The sequence below is a fragment of the Triplophysa rosa genome, linkage group LG20, assembly GCF_024868665.1.
Source record: "Triplophysa rosa linkage group LG20, Trosa_1v2, whole genome shotgun sequence".
NCBI classification, from domain to species: Eukaryota; Metazoa; Chordata; class Actinopteri; order Cypriniformes; family Nemacheilidae; genus Triplophysa; species Triplophysa rosa.
In genome coordinates this window covers 10,853,603-10,867,414 of record NC_079909.1, presented here as the reverse complement: position 1 = coordinate 10,867,414, position 13,812 = coordinate 10,853,603, and the positions used below count along the sequence as shown (strand labels likewise).

General features: G+C 36.8%; 1 protein-coding gene and 1 long non-coding RNA gene across 2 annotated transcripts in view; one reads left to right on the top strand and one right to left on the bottom strand.

The window, feature by feature from the left end:
- Positions 1–13,812, bottom strand: part of cadpsa (Ca2+-dependent activator protein for secretion a) — a 105,874-nt gene that overhangs the window by 47,646 nt on the left and 44,416 nt on the right. The window contains 4 exon segments of the mRNA XM_057362768.1: positions 1,706–1,918; positions 2,655–2,763; positions 6,137–6,203; positions 8,006–8,142. Of these exon segments, the coding sequence (XP_057218751.1) occupies positions 1,706–1,918; positions 2,655–2,763; positions 6,137–6,203; positions 8,006–8,142 (526 nt within the window).
- On the top strand, positions 9,774–12,463 carry LOC130570896 (uncharacterized). Its single transcript, XR_008965026.1, has 5 exons — positions 9,774–9,868; positions 10,270–10,365; positions 10,509–10,665; positions 10,766–10,853; positions 11,968–12,463. It is a non-coding gene; the product is annotated as an uncharacterized LOC130570896 (long non-coding RNA).

Here is a 13,812-nt window from a genome sequence, read left to right as displayed (position 1 = left end):
AGTCTAAACTGTTAGTAGCTCTAAAGTAAAACAAAAGGAAATACTACCAAGACATTGTGCGAGGAATTATTTGTGTGTGGCAAAAGGGTTTTTAGCTATACAATTAAAGGCATGTTTATCACAGCATAGCTGTGACATTAGTTTACAGGATGTACGTTATGATAAATAAACACACGTTGTCTGCTGATCTATATTCAAGATGCATATTTGCCGACTCTCATTTATACAAAAATATCAAGAAGGGCAAAACATACTGGGTCCACAGCTTCAACAACAAGAAAAAAAATCTCATCTAGAACCAAAAACACTCACAAACAGTCAATGTTGTCAGATTACATCCTAATCCGCACATTTAAAACTGCAACCACAACAATTTAATTCGATGCTGTCGTAAGGCTCGAGCAAAAAAAACAAAAACAGTGGTGGCAGGACTATATATGAATAAGGGAAGCTGGTGTGAACTAGCAAGTAGTTATTTGGTAACATTCCACTGATAGCTTCCAGAAATAATCAGGGTGCCGATACACTGTTTTATTCATAGCATGCCACCCTTAACATTGTCATTACCAGCTGCTGAAGGGTGCAGAACACGCCAGTAGTTTCGCAGAATTCATTTAGCACAATAAATCAACAACTACTATCAAGAAAATCACTGTAATTATATCATTTACCAAATTCTCCATTCGGTTTGAAATCTTTATTGCAACTGCATGGGATTTCCTTCGCCAATGAACCGCCTCGAAGAAAACAGATGGATGCGTTTTTTTTCTCTATGGGTGCCTTTGTTTGCGTCAGTGGCGTTTGACCCCATGAAGCCATGTTGAGAGAGGGCAAGTATGCAACTAGACAAATGAAATTTCACATGCATCCAAGCGTGTATTTCAAACCAAAACAGGAGGAGACTGATAAGGACGTGTTGCAGAGAGAAGGGGTAATAGCGAATAGCACATTACTTGTGTCAGATAATCCAGAGCGGTTTATCTGATCTGTGCCTGCTACAGGGAAACACTTACCCTTCAGTCCGGCTACAAGAGAGCAGGGTAAGAGGGAACAAACCAGAATGACATATAGACTCGCATGGAGTAGAAGACAGCACAGAGAGAAAGAAAGAAACGACTCCCTTTACAAAGAGTGCAATAAGCAAAGCTTGTGAAAAGAGATTCGATACGCTTGTTTATATGGGCAATAATAACAAGAGGAGAAAAGGTATAATGGGATAATGTAGTGAAAAACAAAGGGGAGTACAACAGGGGCAATAAAAGGGAAAACACATAAAGGGACATAAGACACGAGCAATATATAAACAAGTGAGTTTTCACTTTCTTACAATAAGAAGTAGGCGTACACTGATAATTGGCAAATATGGAGTTAAAAGATCAAGGTGTTGCTTTGAATGGAAATGTATTGACTCTATTGTATAGTGAGATGGGACATGGCACATGCTTCTCTGTAGCTCAGTGGTTAGAGCATGGTGCTAGCAACGCCGATGTCGTGGGTTCCATCCCAGGGATTGCGCATACTCAATTGAGTAGTATGATGCAATGTAAATCGCTTTGGATAAAAGCATCTGCCAAATGCATAAATGTCAAGATAATCTAAATGTAATAATATTCTGAACGCTAACAGTGTCATTATGAATGCCCTGCGTGTGTGTGACTGCGATCAGCAGGAGTCGAACTGTGGACTGGAAGTATTCCACACTTACAAAACTGAGAGATGGGGGCGTCGAGCTGTGGTGCAGTCCCTCATTTGGCGTTAAGTTTCTGCACCTGGGTTGGGGGGACGGGTTTGTGGGACTGGCCCGTGGCACGATACATTGCCTGAACCCACAAGATTCGATCTTGCTCGTCGTCGCTGGCAAATATCACAGTATCTCCCTCCTTTACAGCATTGAAGAATGTCCGACCGCCATCCAGACCTGCATTTGACATATTCATTATTTGTGTTTGAAACGTAATGCTAAACGCTAATTCTGCTTCATTTGATCCTTATAAACTATTTGAAAATTACAATATGACGGTACTGTAAACATTAACATCCCTTATTGAGATTGTTAATAAATTAACATTAGTTAAGATTAATAAATGCTGTAAAAGTTACTGTTTGGACTGGTGTTATCATCTTTTGTTGGCGTAACCTAATCTAGTCCAATTCAATCATTTTTTTCATGATTAAAAACTATTTTTACAGTGTAATGTTGTAATTTACTTCATGCAATTTTTTGTGACAATATTTAAAATTCTGTGCTAGATCTTGACTACCATTGATTCATTCAATAAATATCAACACTCAACACTCAAATTATCAAGATATCTAAAATGCTATTCACCTTTTTAAACTGCTCAGACACTACATTTCAGTTTTTCATTTCCAATGCCACTGTGCATGTTTTATGCAAGGATTCATAGCTTTAATTTGAACATAATTGGGCTTAACTACTTCATTACCTGTGTTTGTTTAATATTAATGAAATGAGTCACCTATCCCTTGCTTTTAAATGAGTTTAAACTATAGAAACACATGCCACCTGCTGGTCTAACAGTTGCGCGGGTCAGTAGAAGATTATATGGTTAGCCAGTAGATTTCAATGCAAACACAACTAGAAATCATTGTGATGTCATGGGAATTGTGGCATTTTGATTGGCTGCAGTGACCTGGCTGAGGGTCGGTGTAATCCACAGTGTATCCGTCCAGTTGGAGAAGTTCAACAGGTTCTGCTTTCTTTTCTCTGTAGCTACACATGGCAAAGGTATACTGGCTCACCTGGAGAGAACATTGAGATATACACACACACTTGTTAATCTACCATAACGGGTGCTTTTTATTGACGTTCACTGTTTTAAGACAAATGTCACTTTTTATCCAAAACTCTGCATAAACAACAAACAATCTGCAATCACAGATTTAATTTAGACATGATCTTTTTTATTATTTATGCAGACATATACAGACAGGCGGACAGACAGATCATTCAAAGACAGACAGACAGACAGACAATTAATTCATAGATAGATAGACAGATGGACAGACAGAAAATTTATTCATAGACAAATGGGCAGATGGACAATTCATTTAAAGATAGATAGACAGACAGACAGACAGACAGACAGACAGATAGACAATTTATTCATAGACAGACAGACGGACGTACAGACAATTCATTCATAGATAAGATAGGCAGACAGACAGACAATTAATTTACAAATAGAGACAGACAGACGGACGGACAGACAGAAAATTCATTCATAGACAGATAGACAGACAGACAGAAAGACGGACAGACAGATAAACAGATAGACAGACAGACAGAAAGACGGACAGACAGATAAACAGATAGACAGACCGATAAACAGATAGACAGACCGATAAACAGATAGACAGACAGACAGAAAGACGGACAGACAGAAAATGCAATACAACTAATAATATAGAAAACACATATTTAATTTCTATTAACTGTGTGTATTAAAAGTGTCAGGGTTCAAATTAAGGGTGCTCAGAGGGAGACTGTCTTGGTCACTATCTGGGCGGGTTTGGGCTTTGGTTTTGTCCTGTCAATCAAACAGGACTGTCAGAGGAGTGGAACGACATACTGTCAGCCTGGATGTGAGTCGTACAGCTAGGTGCCAGTCATAATACACACACAAGAATGCACTCTCTCACATTACACACACAGACACGCTGCTGTCAACCCTTTCGCCGTCACACCCCGGCTCCGTCCACAGCGCCACACCAATTCAGTGCCTCCGTCACCTCTGCTGAAAGTGGCAGGCCTCTCTCACTCTGCGGAGAGCTGCGTCTTCGAGTGACATGATAAATTCAATGTCATGTGTGTGACGGGCACTTGGGCTGGCTCCGGGGCTCCGATATGGCTTGGTGGCACCCAGGTGCCTTCGGGACTCCGCTGGGGCACACACCCCCCACGTGCAAATACACACACTCTTCCATCGACCCGCTTTCTAACACGCTCAGGCGCTAAAGTTTGGGCCTGTCAAAAGCTACAGAAGCTGTATGACGGAGCGCTCGCTCACCGTGTAGCCGGTGGGGCCACTGACCCGCTGTCAAACCGACGGTTAAAGGATTTTAAATGACTTTGCTTTCTGATTACCCCTGCGTGCTTTTGCTCTTTTAAATAACCTTGTTATTGTTGATGCTCTGCGAATCGCATTTGGACGGAAACAGAGAGACGGGCTTGTGAAAATCGATCAGGCGGTATTGGCTGGATTCAACGGTGGAAATATAAAGCAGGATGCCACCCGCACACTTCTACCCCTCCAGGTCACTCGAACGCATTACCATATTCAGATGCACGCTTGAGCCGGAGCAGCAGAGAGAGGAGACGAGTGGAAAAAAAGAAAGCAGAGAGCATCTGCCCGCTGTTTTGTCACATTGCCTACCAACCGTAAAATAATTAGACTTCACTTTGAATCATAATGCTGGGCCTTATGCTTCCAATTTACAGAGAGAGCGGCATGGCCACTCAGAGGCACTAAATACAAGATTTGGGGGGCTGCAGATGCATAGAGGAAGAGATATTACCACTGCCTTGTTTAGAAATACAATGCACACTAACTAATAACATGGAACTGTCACCAAAGGCAACATGACGGCCTTTTTCAAAGCCATTTTTTATCAAACAGGACAATTAAATGGTCTACGTGGTGTAGCAATTATCTACGAATAATGCAACAGTGAACTCACACCCACCGTGTAACACAACCCCACATGTATACACAATCGCTCCAATGTCAATCAAACCCTGGTCACTTTAGTATGTAGAAATAAATGCAGGTATAATCACAATAAGTACAGGGACATCACAGAACAGGTTAGCGTGATGTTAATAACACCATCAGTAAGCACGATTCCCTAGATCTAAAAAAAGAAAATGTTATAATGGCTAGCCTATAGATCAATTTGGAAGATGTTAACAACGATGGTTCAACGCTGGTCCAGAAAACATCCTGTTTCAACATAGGACAAACATTTGACCAAAACACAACCAACAGAACCTTTATAACCAAATCAAAATGTTAAATGAATATCTTTAGGATTTAATTATACTGTATATGTAAGATTAAAAAAAATAAAAGTGCAGTTGGATCAGTGTTCACATCTTGGGAAGTGGTCTATACACTGAAAAAAGGTTTTCATTGAAACAACTTAAAAAATTTAGGGTAAGGATTCACATCCGTATTATATAAGTTGATCCAATGGAAAATAAATAACTACATTTTAATTTTTATAAATAAATAAATATTGTAGACATAAGATACTGTTATTAAGGTACTCATACCCATATGACATTTTTTTTAAATTAGCCAAATATTATTCTTTTAAAGCTCTCTCATGTTTCACAAAAGGTTTGGAATTAAATAAAGGTAAATGCTGACCGAATTTCCTTCTGATTTATTTTGACAATACATTTTTTTTTGACAATCAGAAACATGCATGTAAACCTTGATGTCACATACTGTATCCTTGGGTTTGAAATTATGCCAACCTTAACAATTACATTCACAAGCCCAGGTTAGAAACAGATGGAACTGTGGTGTTTGTGTAAATACTTACATCAGGAAAAAACAAACAAATAAACAAAAAGTGTGAAACCAATAAAATAAAAGACAAAATACCCAAAAAGCGCATTCTGGCATATTTTTCTGGCGTATTTACCCAAACAGGGCACGGCAAAATGTTTTGCACACAGACCCATGCAGACGTACACGAAGGTAAATAAATCATGTCAGTGTATTGACTTTTGTTTGTCACTTGCTGTTGCCGTAGCTGCGAGCGACTGGTGGGCGTGTGATGTGGGCTCTTTTAGCTGCGAGTGCTGGTCCTTTACTAAGTCAAGGCCGCCTGTCAAGTTTTAGCTCTCAGACATGTTACAATCCAGCACAGACGAGCTGACTGAAGCTCACACAAAGGGGACAGAAATAAAAAAGGCTTCAGCGAAGTACCTGACGCACTGCTGTAATGCTGGATCAGAATGAACCAGGGATCCAGTGTACTTCACTCGACTGATATTGACACGCACAATGAAAATGGAAATGCACAGCACTTGATGAAAACTCAGAATCGGTAGGGGAGGAAACAGCCTCCATTAGAAGTGGCACTGAGGTGATAAAGCACATACCTGCACTAACACAAAGAATCTCTTCTTCCATCTTTTCCACAGGTTTTTCCCAATGGCCCAAAGGTATCTGTGAACAGACACAAACCAGGTGTTGCATTATAGTGTCAAGATATGGCATGTGGATGTGTTGGGCAACTATTGCTTTTCTCTCAGATTTTTATTGACACTAGTAATGTACAGAGAGAGAATTATATCCTGTACACATGTTCAGCATACTGTAATTACATTAATAGCTATGTATGGAAAATTAAAAAAAAAATTAAATAATAAAATACACTCAACATGTAAGATACTAATAAATATTATATAAATACTATAGAACTATATAAGAACTATATGTAACAATCTGTCTAACAGTTGTAAATCCAAGTTTAAATCAAGGACAAAATTTGATTAATTATTTAATGACATAAAATATGATAAAAGCTAAACATTTATCATCTAATATTATCATGGAAACAGACTGTTTCTGTCACTCATAAATTTATATTTATATACACTACTGGTCAAAAGTTTAGGATTAGTCTTTATTCATATTTTTCCACAGTTTAGAATAATATTAAACCCATCAAAACCATGAAATAACACAAATGTAGCTGTGGGAATTCCAAAATAAATGAACTTTTTGTTATATTTTATTTTATAGCATCTTTAAAGTAGCAACCCTTTGACTAGAATTGTACACTTCGCATTTTATCATCCAGCTTCTTGAGGTCTTAACCCGGGGAGAGTTTTAAACAGCACTGATGGAATTTCTATCTGTGCTGGACTCTCATTGACTGCTTTATTATTTGGTCCTAATAATCCATTTAAAAAATATTTTTAAAAAAAGGTTTTCTAATAAAATGAATTAATATGTTGGCACAATTATATTTTTGTCTACAAAAGTGATTTCAAACATTGAAAAACACACCTTCAGATTAATAGATTTTTAAGATCATGCGAAACATTTTTTTTTCAAGTGATCCTAAACATTTGACCGGTAGTGTATATTATTAAATAAATAATTAAATAATAAAAACATTGGTGACCTGTTACTAAATAAAATGCAGATTTATTGAGAAATAAGTGCCTCCATCAACAAGATAGGATGCGAGTTGGAACCGAAAGAAAGGATACAGAATTTTTACATGCAGTTTTACTGCCACCTGATGGTTAAATATGTAATACGTCTTGTCCAGTGACACACCGTACTATATGTTGTAGAGTAGAGCTTCGATGTCTACTGAGCAAAACGCATTTAAGTAAAAATTTCTAAAGGATTTAGATATATTAGGATTTACATATATTGACAGAATTACATATATTATAGGAAATTTTATTTCAACACAATAAATAGGCCTATCAATAAAAAATATCAACATGCACTGAAAACCCTTATTAATAGCTTTCACGCAAAAATTCTTAAAAAAAAGCCAAAAAATAAATTGCCAACAATTTTTTTTTCAGTAAATCCAGACATAAAAGTAAGTTATTACTTTATATGACATTATGTTTTATATTATTATACTACATAAACAACCACAAAGTTTACTTGCAAATTATACTGAAAAATATCATACAGTAGGTATTTGCTTAAAAATGTATTGTGCAGAAAATCTAATTCAGGTTTTTAAAAGTTTACTGTAAACCTGCAGTCACACGTGTTACTCTGTCCACCAGATGGCGCCATAAGATCACAAGAGCTGAAGGCATAATATGTGTTACTAGAACAAAGTATCATTAATCTAGTTAAAAGTGGAGTTGACAAAGTGGATCATATGAACCATTCTACAGTTGACCTTTCATGTTTGTAGCAGCAAAACACAAATCTCAATAGTGTGCCACTGGTAATTCAGACATGCATTGATGCATACAGATGTTACTTACCCACAATGCTTCATATTCTGTGGTTTGTCCATACGGACAGCCAGTTTGATCTTCAGGTCATCTGAGCATCCTTTGGTAACAGTCATTTTATGGAGCTCACATTGTTTGGGACTGTTGGGTGTTGGATGTAGTACAACCTGGAATCACATCATTACACAGATTAAGAGTATTTCTATAATTGTAAGTAATGAACGCACAGCCTGTGGCACATTTTAAATACATATACATATGTAATGTCCAAACATGAGACATTCAATTCTGAAATCTTATTTATAACAGTAATAAACAGAATATTTTACACTAAAAATATAATAAAATAAAACAACAGTAATAAACAGAATATTTTACAATAAAAATAGAATTAAACAACATAAAATCCACAAATATTTAGCGTTTTGCACATTAAAACATGGGGTTCATGCCACCACATCATATCAATAAAGCAAAGCATACTAAAAAAACTAGAAATGTATGTAATATTTCAATTCAATTGATTTGGTAATAATATAACTGGTAACATATTACATACAATTTCAATTTTTTACATCAGAGGAACAAAAGCATTTTCACTAATGTTTTCAGTCTTTTGTACATACTATATAGATAGATAGATCCCAAATAAAGAAAAAAACTGGGACACTGACTGCAGCTCACCAGTAACATCCGTTCCCACCACTGCTGTTCATCATCACACAACCATCACACAACCAATCTCATTATTTCCTCTATCGCTCACTAGACTTTGAAGTCATATATAGTTTGCATAAGAGCTCACATCAGAACCTTATCTGTCTGGTCAGCGCCGGCTTATTGTTTAGAGTTAGACAGAATCAGTGATAGATAGTGAAAGAGAGAGAGGAACAGAGCAGATCTATGATTTATTGACTCAGCAGTGGATAAATCCATTATAACAGCTGCACACACGGGGGGCTGCTCATTTTGGAGAGATTTGCAAAATCATATTAGTTAAGATCACCTCCTGATGGCAGAACTGAACTCAGCTGTGTGAGTTTGGGTTAGTGTGTGTGTGCGTGCGTGCGTGCGTGCGTGTGTTCCTGGTAAACCCTGCGATATGGGGACAAAATGTGGGGACAAAAAAAAATGTTTGGTCCCTATGAGGAAACAAGCTTATAAATCATACAATTAACTTTTTTGAAAATCTAAAAGAGCAGAAAGTGTTGTGTGATGTTTAGTGCACTGTAAAAAGTAATAACTGAATCTACTTAAGAGGATCTTGTAAATTTAACTGATTTTGTAAACTTTGTTGACTTTACTTGATTATGTTGTGTTAAATGAACTTTTAGGTGGATTCGAGGGTTAAACTAAACAATTTAAGTACACTGTACTTTAGAGCATCGAGTGAGTCTTACTAAAGACCTGTTTACCGAATATGGTGCCAAAGGTGTTATTAAAAATAATACATTCCATAGTGAATACAACTAATATATATATATATATATATATTACGCACGCACGCAAATGTATGTTCTGATTCTTGTCTTTCTCACAACCAACAACGAATTATCTTAAATAACAACCAATAGTATATAAGCTTATTGCAAGCCCATAATGATCGATATACGTCATCCTCCATTGTATCAGAGTTTGAATTTTATAGGGCCTCTGTAATTAAGTTCCAGCATTAAGTTCCAGCATAGAACGAAACTTAATATGCGTTCATGTATTGTACTCTTTTTGTAACGTATTCAACACATTTTTGATCTCACGTGGCAGAGTCTATGAAACGTGCGCATGCGCAAAGCGAAAGTGCACATGCTAGCACAGGTAACCGCCGTAGCCGATGGAAGACAGCGAGGCAGAGCCGAAGAACTTCACGTCTTCAGGATCTGACAGCACAATTAGGTATGGTGGTGACCTTCTCATGAATCTCATTCTAATCGTGTATTTAGTCGTCATTGTATTGAGCATAATAAATTAAGTAAAAGGGATTACGCGGATAGATGAAGAGGCGCTAGTTTTCCGTCTAGTAACTTAACGTTAACGTTACTCTCTAACCGCCATTTGAGACCAGTGACTAACAAACTAAATTACAAACGTCGATTTTCACCGAATATTTGATTTTATGTACAGTTTGTAAACTATCCTAATCCGTTGGAAGTGTGTGGGGCATCAATATTGATATGTAAAAACCGCGCATCTTACTTTGCACGTGATGCTATTTACGAATTATGATTGTTCCATTAATAAGTAATTATTCATTGTAATTATTTTTTCCTGTTTTGTTTTTTAAATTCTGACGACAGATGTTGAAACACTACAGTAGAAAAAAACTGATGGAGAGGGAACCTGCTGTGAAGGATACAGTGGAAAGGTGGCCAGCACTCTTTATGGAGTGTCAGGTTAGTAAATATTCTTGTATTGTATTGGGTTCATATTGTATCATTAACTTGTTCTATAGAAATAAAAGAGCATAAAATGAAATTCATACTTTTACATTTCAGTGAAAAGTGAATGTTTAATTGCGGATTGTCACTTTTTTTAGATTCTGGCAGAGTTCACTCTTATATCTGGCAAAGACCTACAAACCGAATTATTTCTAGAACTGGACCGTTGACATCTCAGAGCCAAAGGGGGAGACATTGGCTCTAAACTTAAGAAGATTCTGCAACAGAATTTCAACATTCAACATTGAAAATAATGTAAGCTCCACAGACTCCCAAGTTCTTTGCATTTGCAAGTGTTGTTTGCTCTGTGTTGTGTGTATGCTATTAAATAATAATTTTTAAAATAATTTTTCAGAAATCTGACATCATTGGGAGATGCAGTTATTCATGGCCTTCCACTCCTCCTCGGAGAAGACCCCACTGATTTTTACAAGACATGTATTGTAAGTAGTTTTGTCTGTTTTGTTCTGGTATTATGGGGCTTTGGCACTGCAGGAACGATTTCATAGTTCCGGGAAGATTTGGCAGAAGTACCTTCTTTTTGTTGTTCGCACCGCAGGAACCGGACGGAATTTTAGTTTGGAGGAACACTTTAGCTCCTTCTCCTAGGCAGAATCTAAACCAGCAGGAAGAGAACGATCCGTAACATAAGCAAACGCTGACAGGCCAAACTTCTGTTGTTGGTTGTTTGTCGTTGTTCAACGGACGCGCTTAAATGACATCGCTGTCGACCGGCTTACGTCACTAAATAGTACCTTTTGCGGTTGCGAATGCGATTGAGGGAAAACTTAGTTCACGAAACTTTGCCTTTAGTAATGCAAATAGTTCTTGAACCAAATATTCCGGACACAGAAACAAAGAATGGAATAAGGAAAAGAGAAATATAAATGAATTATTTAGAAGGGAAGAAAAAAATAGATAAGGCTTTAAGAAAATTAACGTAGAAGACTAAAGAAAAGATGGAATTAGGCTAGAAATTTAGACAAAAGAATAAAGACACAACTAAGATGGGAAAAAATAAGTCAAAGAAAGAACAGAAAAGAGGAGGAAAGTAAAAGAAAAGTAGGACAAAAGAAGGTTAGAAATGACAGACAGAAAGAAAATGAAGTCAAATGTGTTATGGAGAATTAAAACCCACTAGAAATCATGCAGAACAAAATGTAAACGTTTAATCAATTATTTTGAGAAATGCTATTTAGATCACTTTTCAAGTGTCAAATTAGCAGTTTCAGAAGAGGTTTAATTTGTATAGCTGGCCTTCAATTTCTATGATCTTTTTGTATATTTAACCCCTTAACATGCACCAGGCCCATGGGCAGGCCAGAAGGGATCCAACAGAGTTTTGAGGTTTCATCACAAGCTTTTTTAAATACTTTATATATTGGTTAAATATTTGCAAAACCCACATGCAGACGTTAAACATGACTAATGATTTATGGAAAAAAAATGAAAATGAACAAGTTTGGAGATTCCAGGTTTCTGTCGGACAGTGACGATATGTTGTCTTAAAATATGTTGTTAATTATTTTGACTAAATTTTTGTTATGTCATCTTTAGGACTATGATGATGAAGGCAATTCAAGCGGCATATTGACATTGAACCCTAAGGACTGTGAAACCATACCTAACTCGCTGAACCTTGACGCCACATCCACTGCCATCTTTTTGGAAGGTACAAGTCTAATGGAAGAAATCTTACCCAAGCCATGTGCCTCCTTTTTGGGCTCTTTTATGCTCTGAATTTAGAGTACCCTCCAGTAATGAAGAACAACTTTGATTTCATCCAGGCGGTGATTTTGTCACTCGGGCACAAGTCTCTGAAACTTAAAATACTATCTCTGAAACATATTCTAATGCAGTAACGTCACTTTTCTCCAATTCTACATTTAACGTTTTGTGAAAAGTTAAAGATGTGAAAAAGTTACATTGATCTTTTATCTTTCCAGAGTGCAATACAGTATGTGCATTTATCTCAGAATTGTTGACTGATGTCAGAAGGACTTGAATGAACATTGTTGTTAATGTTTTATAGAAATAAATGACTTTGTTGTTGTGCCAACGATCTGTTGTCTGTCTTTGTATTAACAACTTAGAGGTTTGAGTACAACTTACTTGAGAAAGTTAAGGTAATCAGTTTCCACACGTTTTTCTAGTAATTTCAACTAGTAGACATGTTGAAATAACTCTTTTATTTAAGTTCTCTGTGTTAAGCTTAACTTAAATCTGTAAGTTAGCTGAACTTGTTTTACTGAGTTTCCTTTACTCAAGTTTTCAGGTAATTTTTGCAAATACAGAAGTTAACTATACAAAGTTGTTGTAAGTTTAATCAACTTAAAAATTATGAATGAATTTACTTGAAAATTCTGAGGTAATCAGTTTCCACAGGTTTTCTAAGTAAACTCAACTCATTACTTTTTACAGTGTGGTAGGGTGATATGCAGTTTGTACAGTATAAACCATTGGCGTCTATGGAATGTGTAAAACATGGAACCAACTGGTGTGTGGTGTGTGTGTGTGTGTGTGTGTGTGTGGTGTGTGTGTGTGTGTGTGTTGTGTGTTGTGTGTGCATGTTGACCGTCAGCTTTTATCCTCCAGCGAAGGCTCTTATCTCTGTGAAGAGTTTCACTTTCCTGCTGGGAAGGATGAGTTGTGGTGAGAGTCTTTGAGTTCCCAACTAAAAAAACAACAGTGAGAAAAATAAGAGAATTTATTTTGACAACACACATACACTAAAATAAGTAACCTTAAAATTACAAAGAAACTTACTGAACTGACACATGCAATTAGATCTGCATTAAGAGAACAATTGGTCTATCTGCATATAATAATAATATATCTTATTTGTTAGAGACAGTAGATCTAAGACATAATCCAGATACACTGAGCTGACTTGCGACCAACTTTTATTCTTGTATCCTCTTTTCCCAGGCGGATTAAGAACTCAGAGGCCCCTGGGCACAAGTGTCTTATGGACCCCCCATACACACACATGCGCACAATAAAGTTTTAAATTAGCCTAGGGTACTATGTGTATGAAACACCTCTATGTTTCAGGATTACAGGATTAGGTTACAAACTATGATCACAACCTGAAGGACAATATCAACACCTGTACACATCCTCCATCATACAGGATTTACAACAAGATTGCAACAAGGCCTTCCTGGACCAGCAACAACAATATTAAGACCTTTCCCTGCATACTGTAACTCACTGCCATATTCAAGCACACACTACCACACCTCAACCTTTTAATTCAGTTCTATCAGATTCTTCCATAATTCAACAGAAACATGCCAGATTCACAAAACTGTTCTTAAGAGAAAATATAAGAACTTTCTTAAGATAAATTACAGAAAGTTCTTAAAAATATTCTTAAATGCAATTCTAAAATATTTCCAT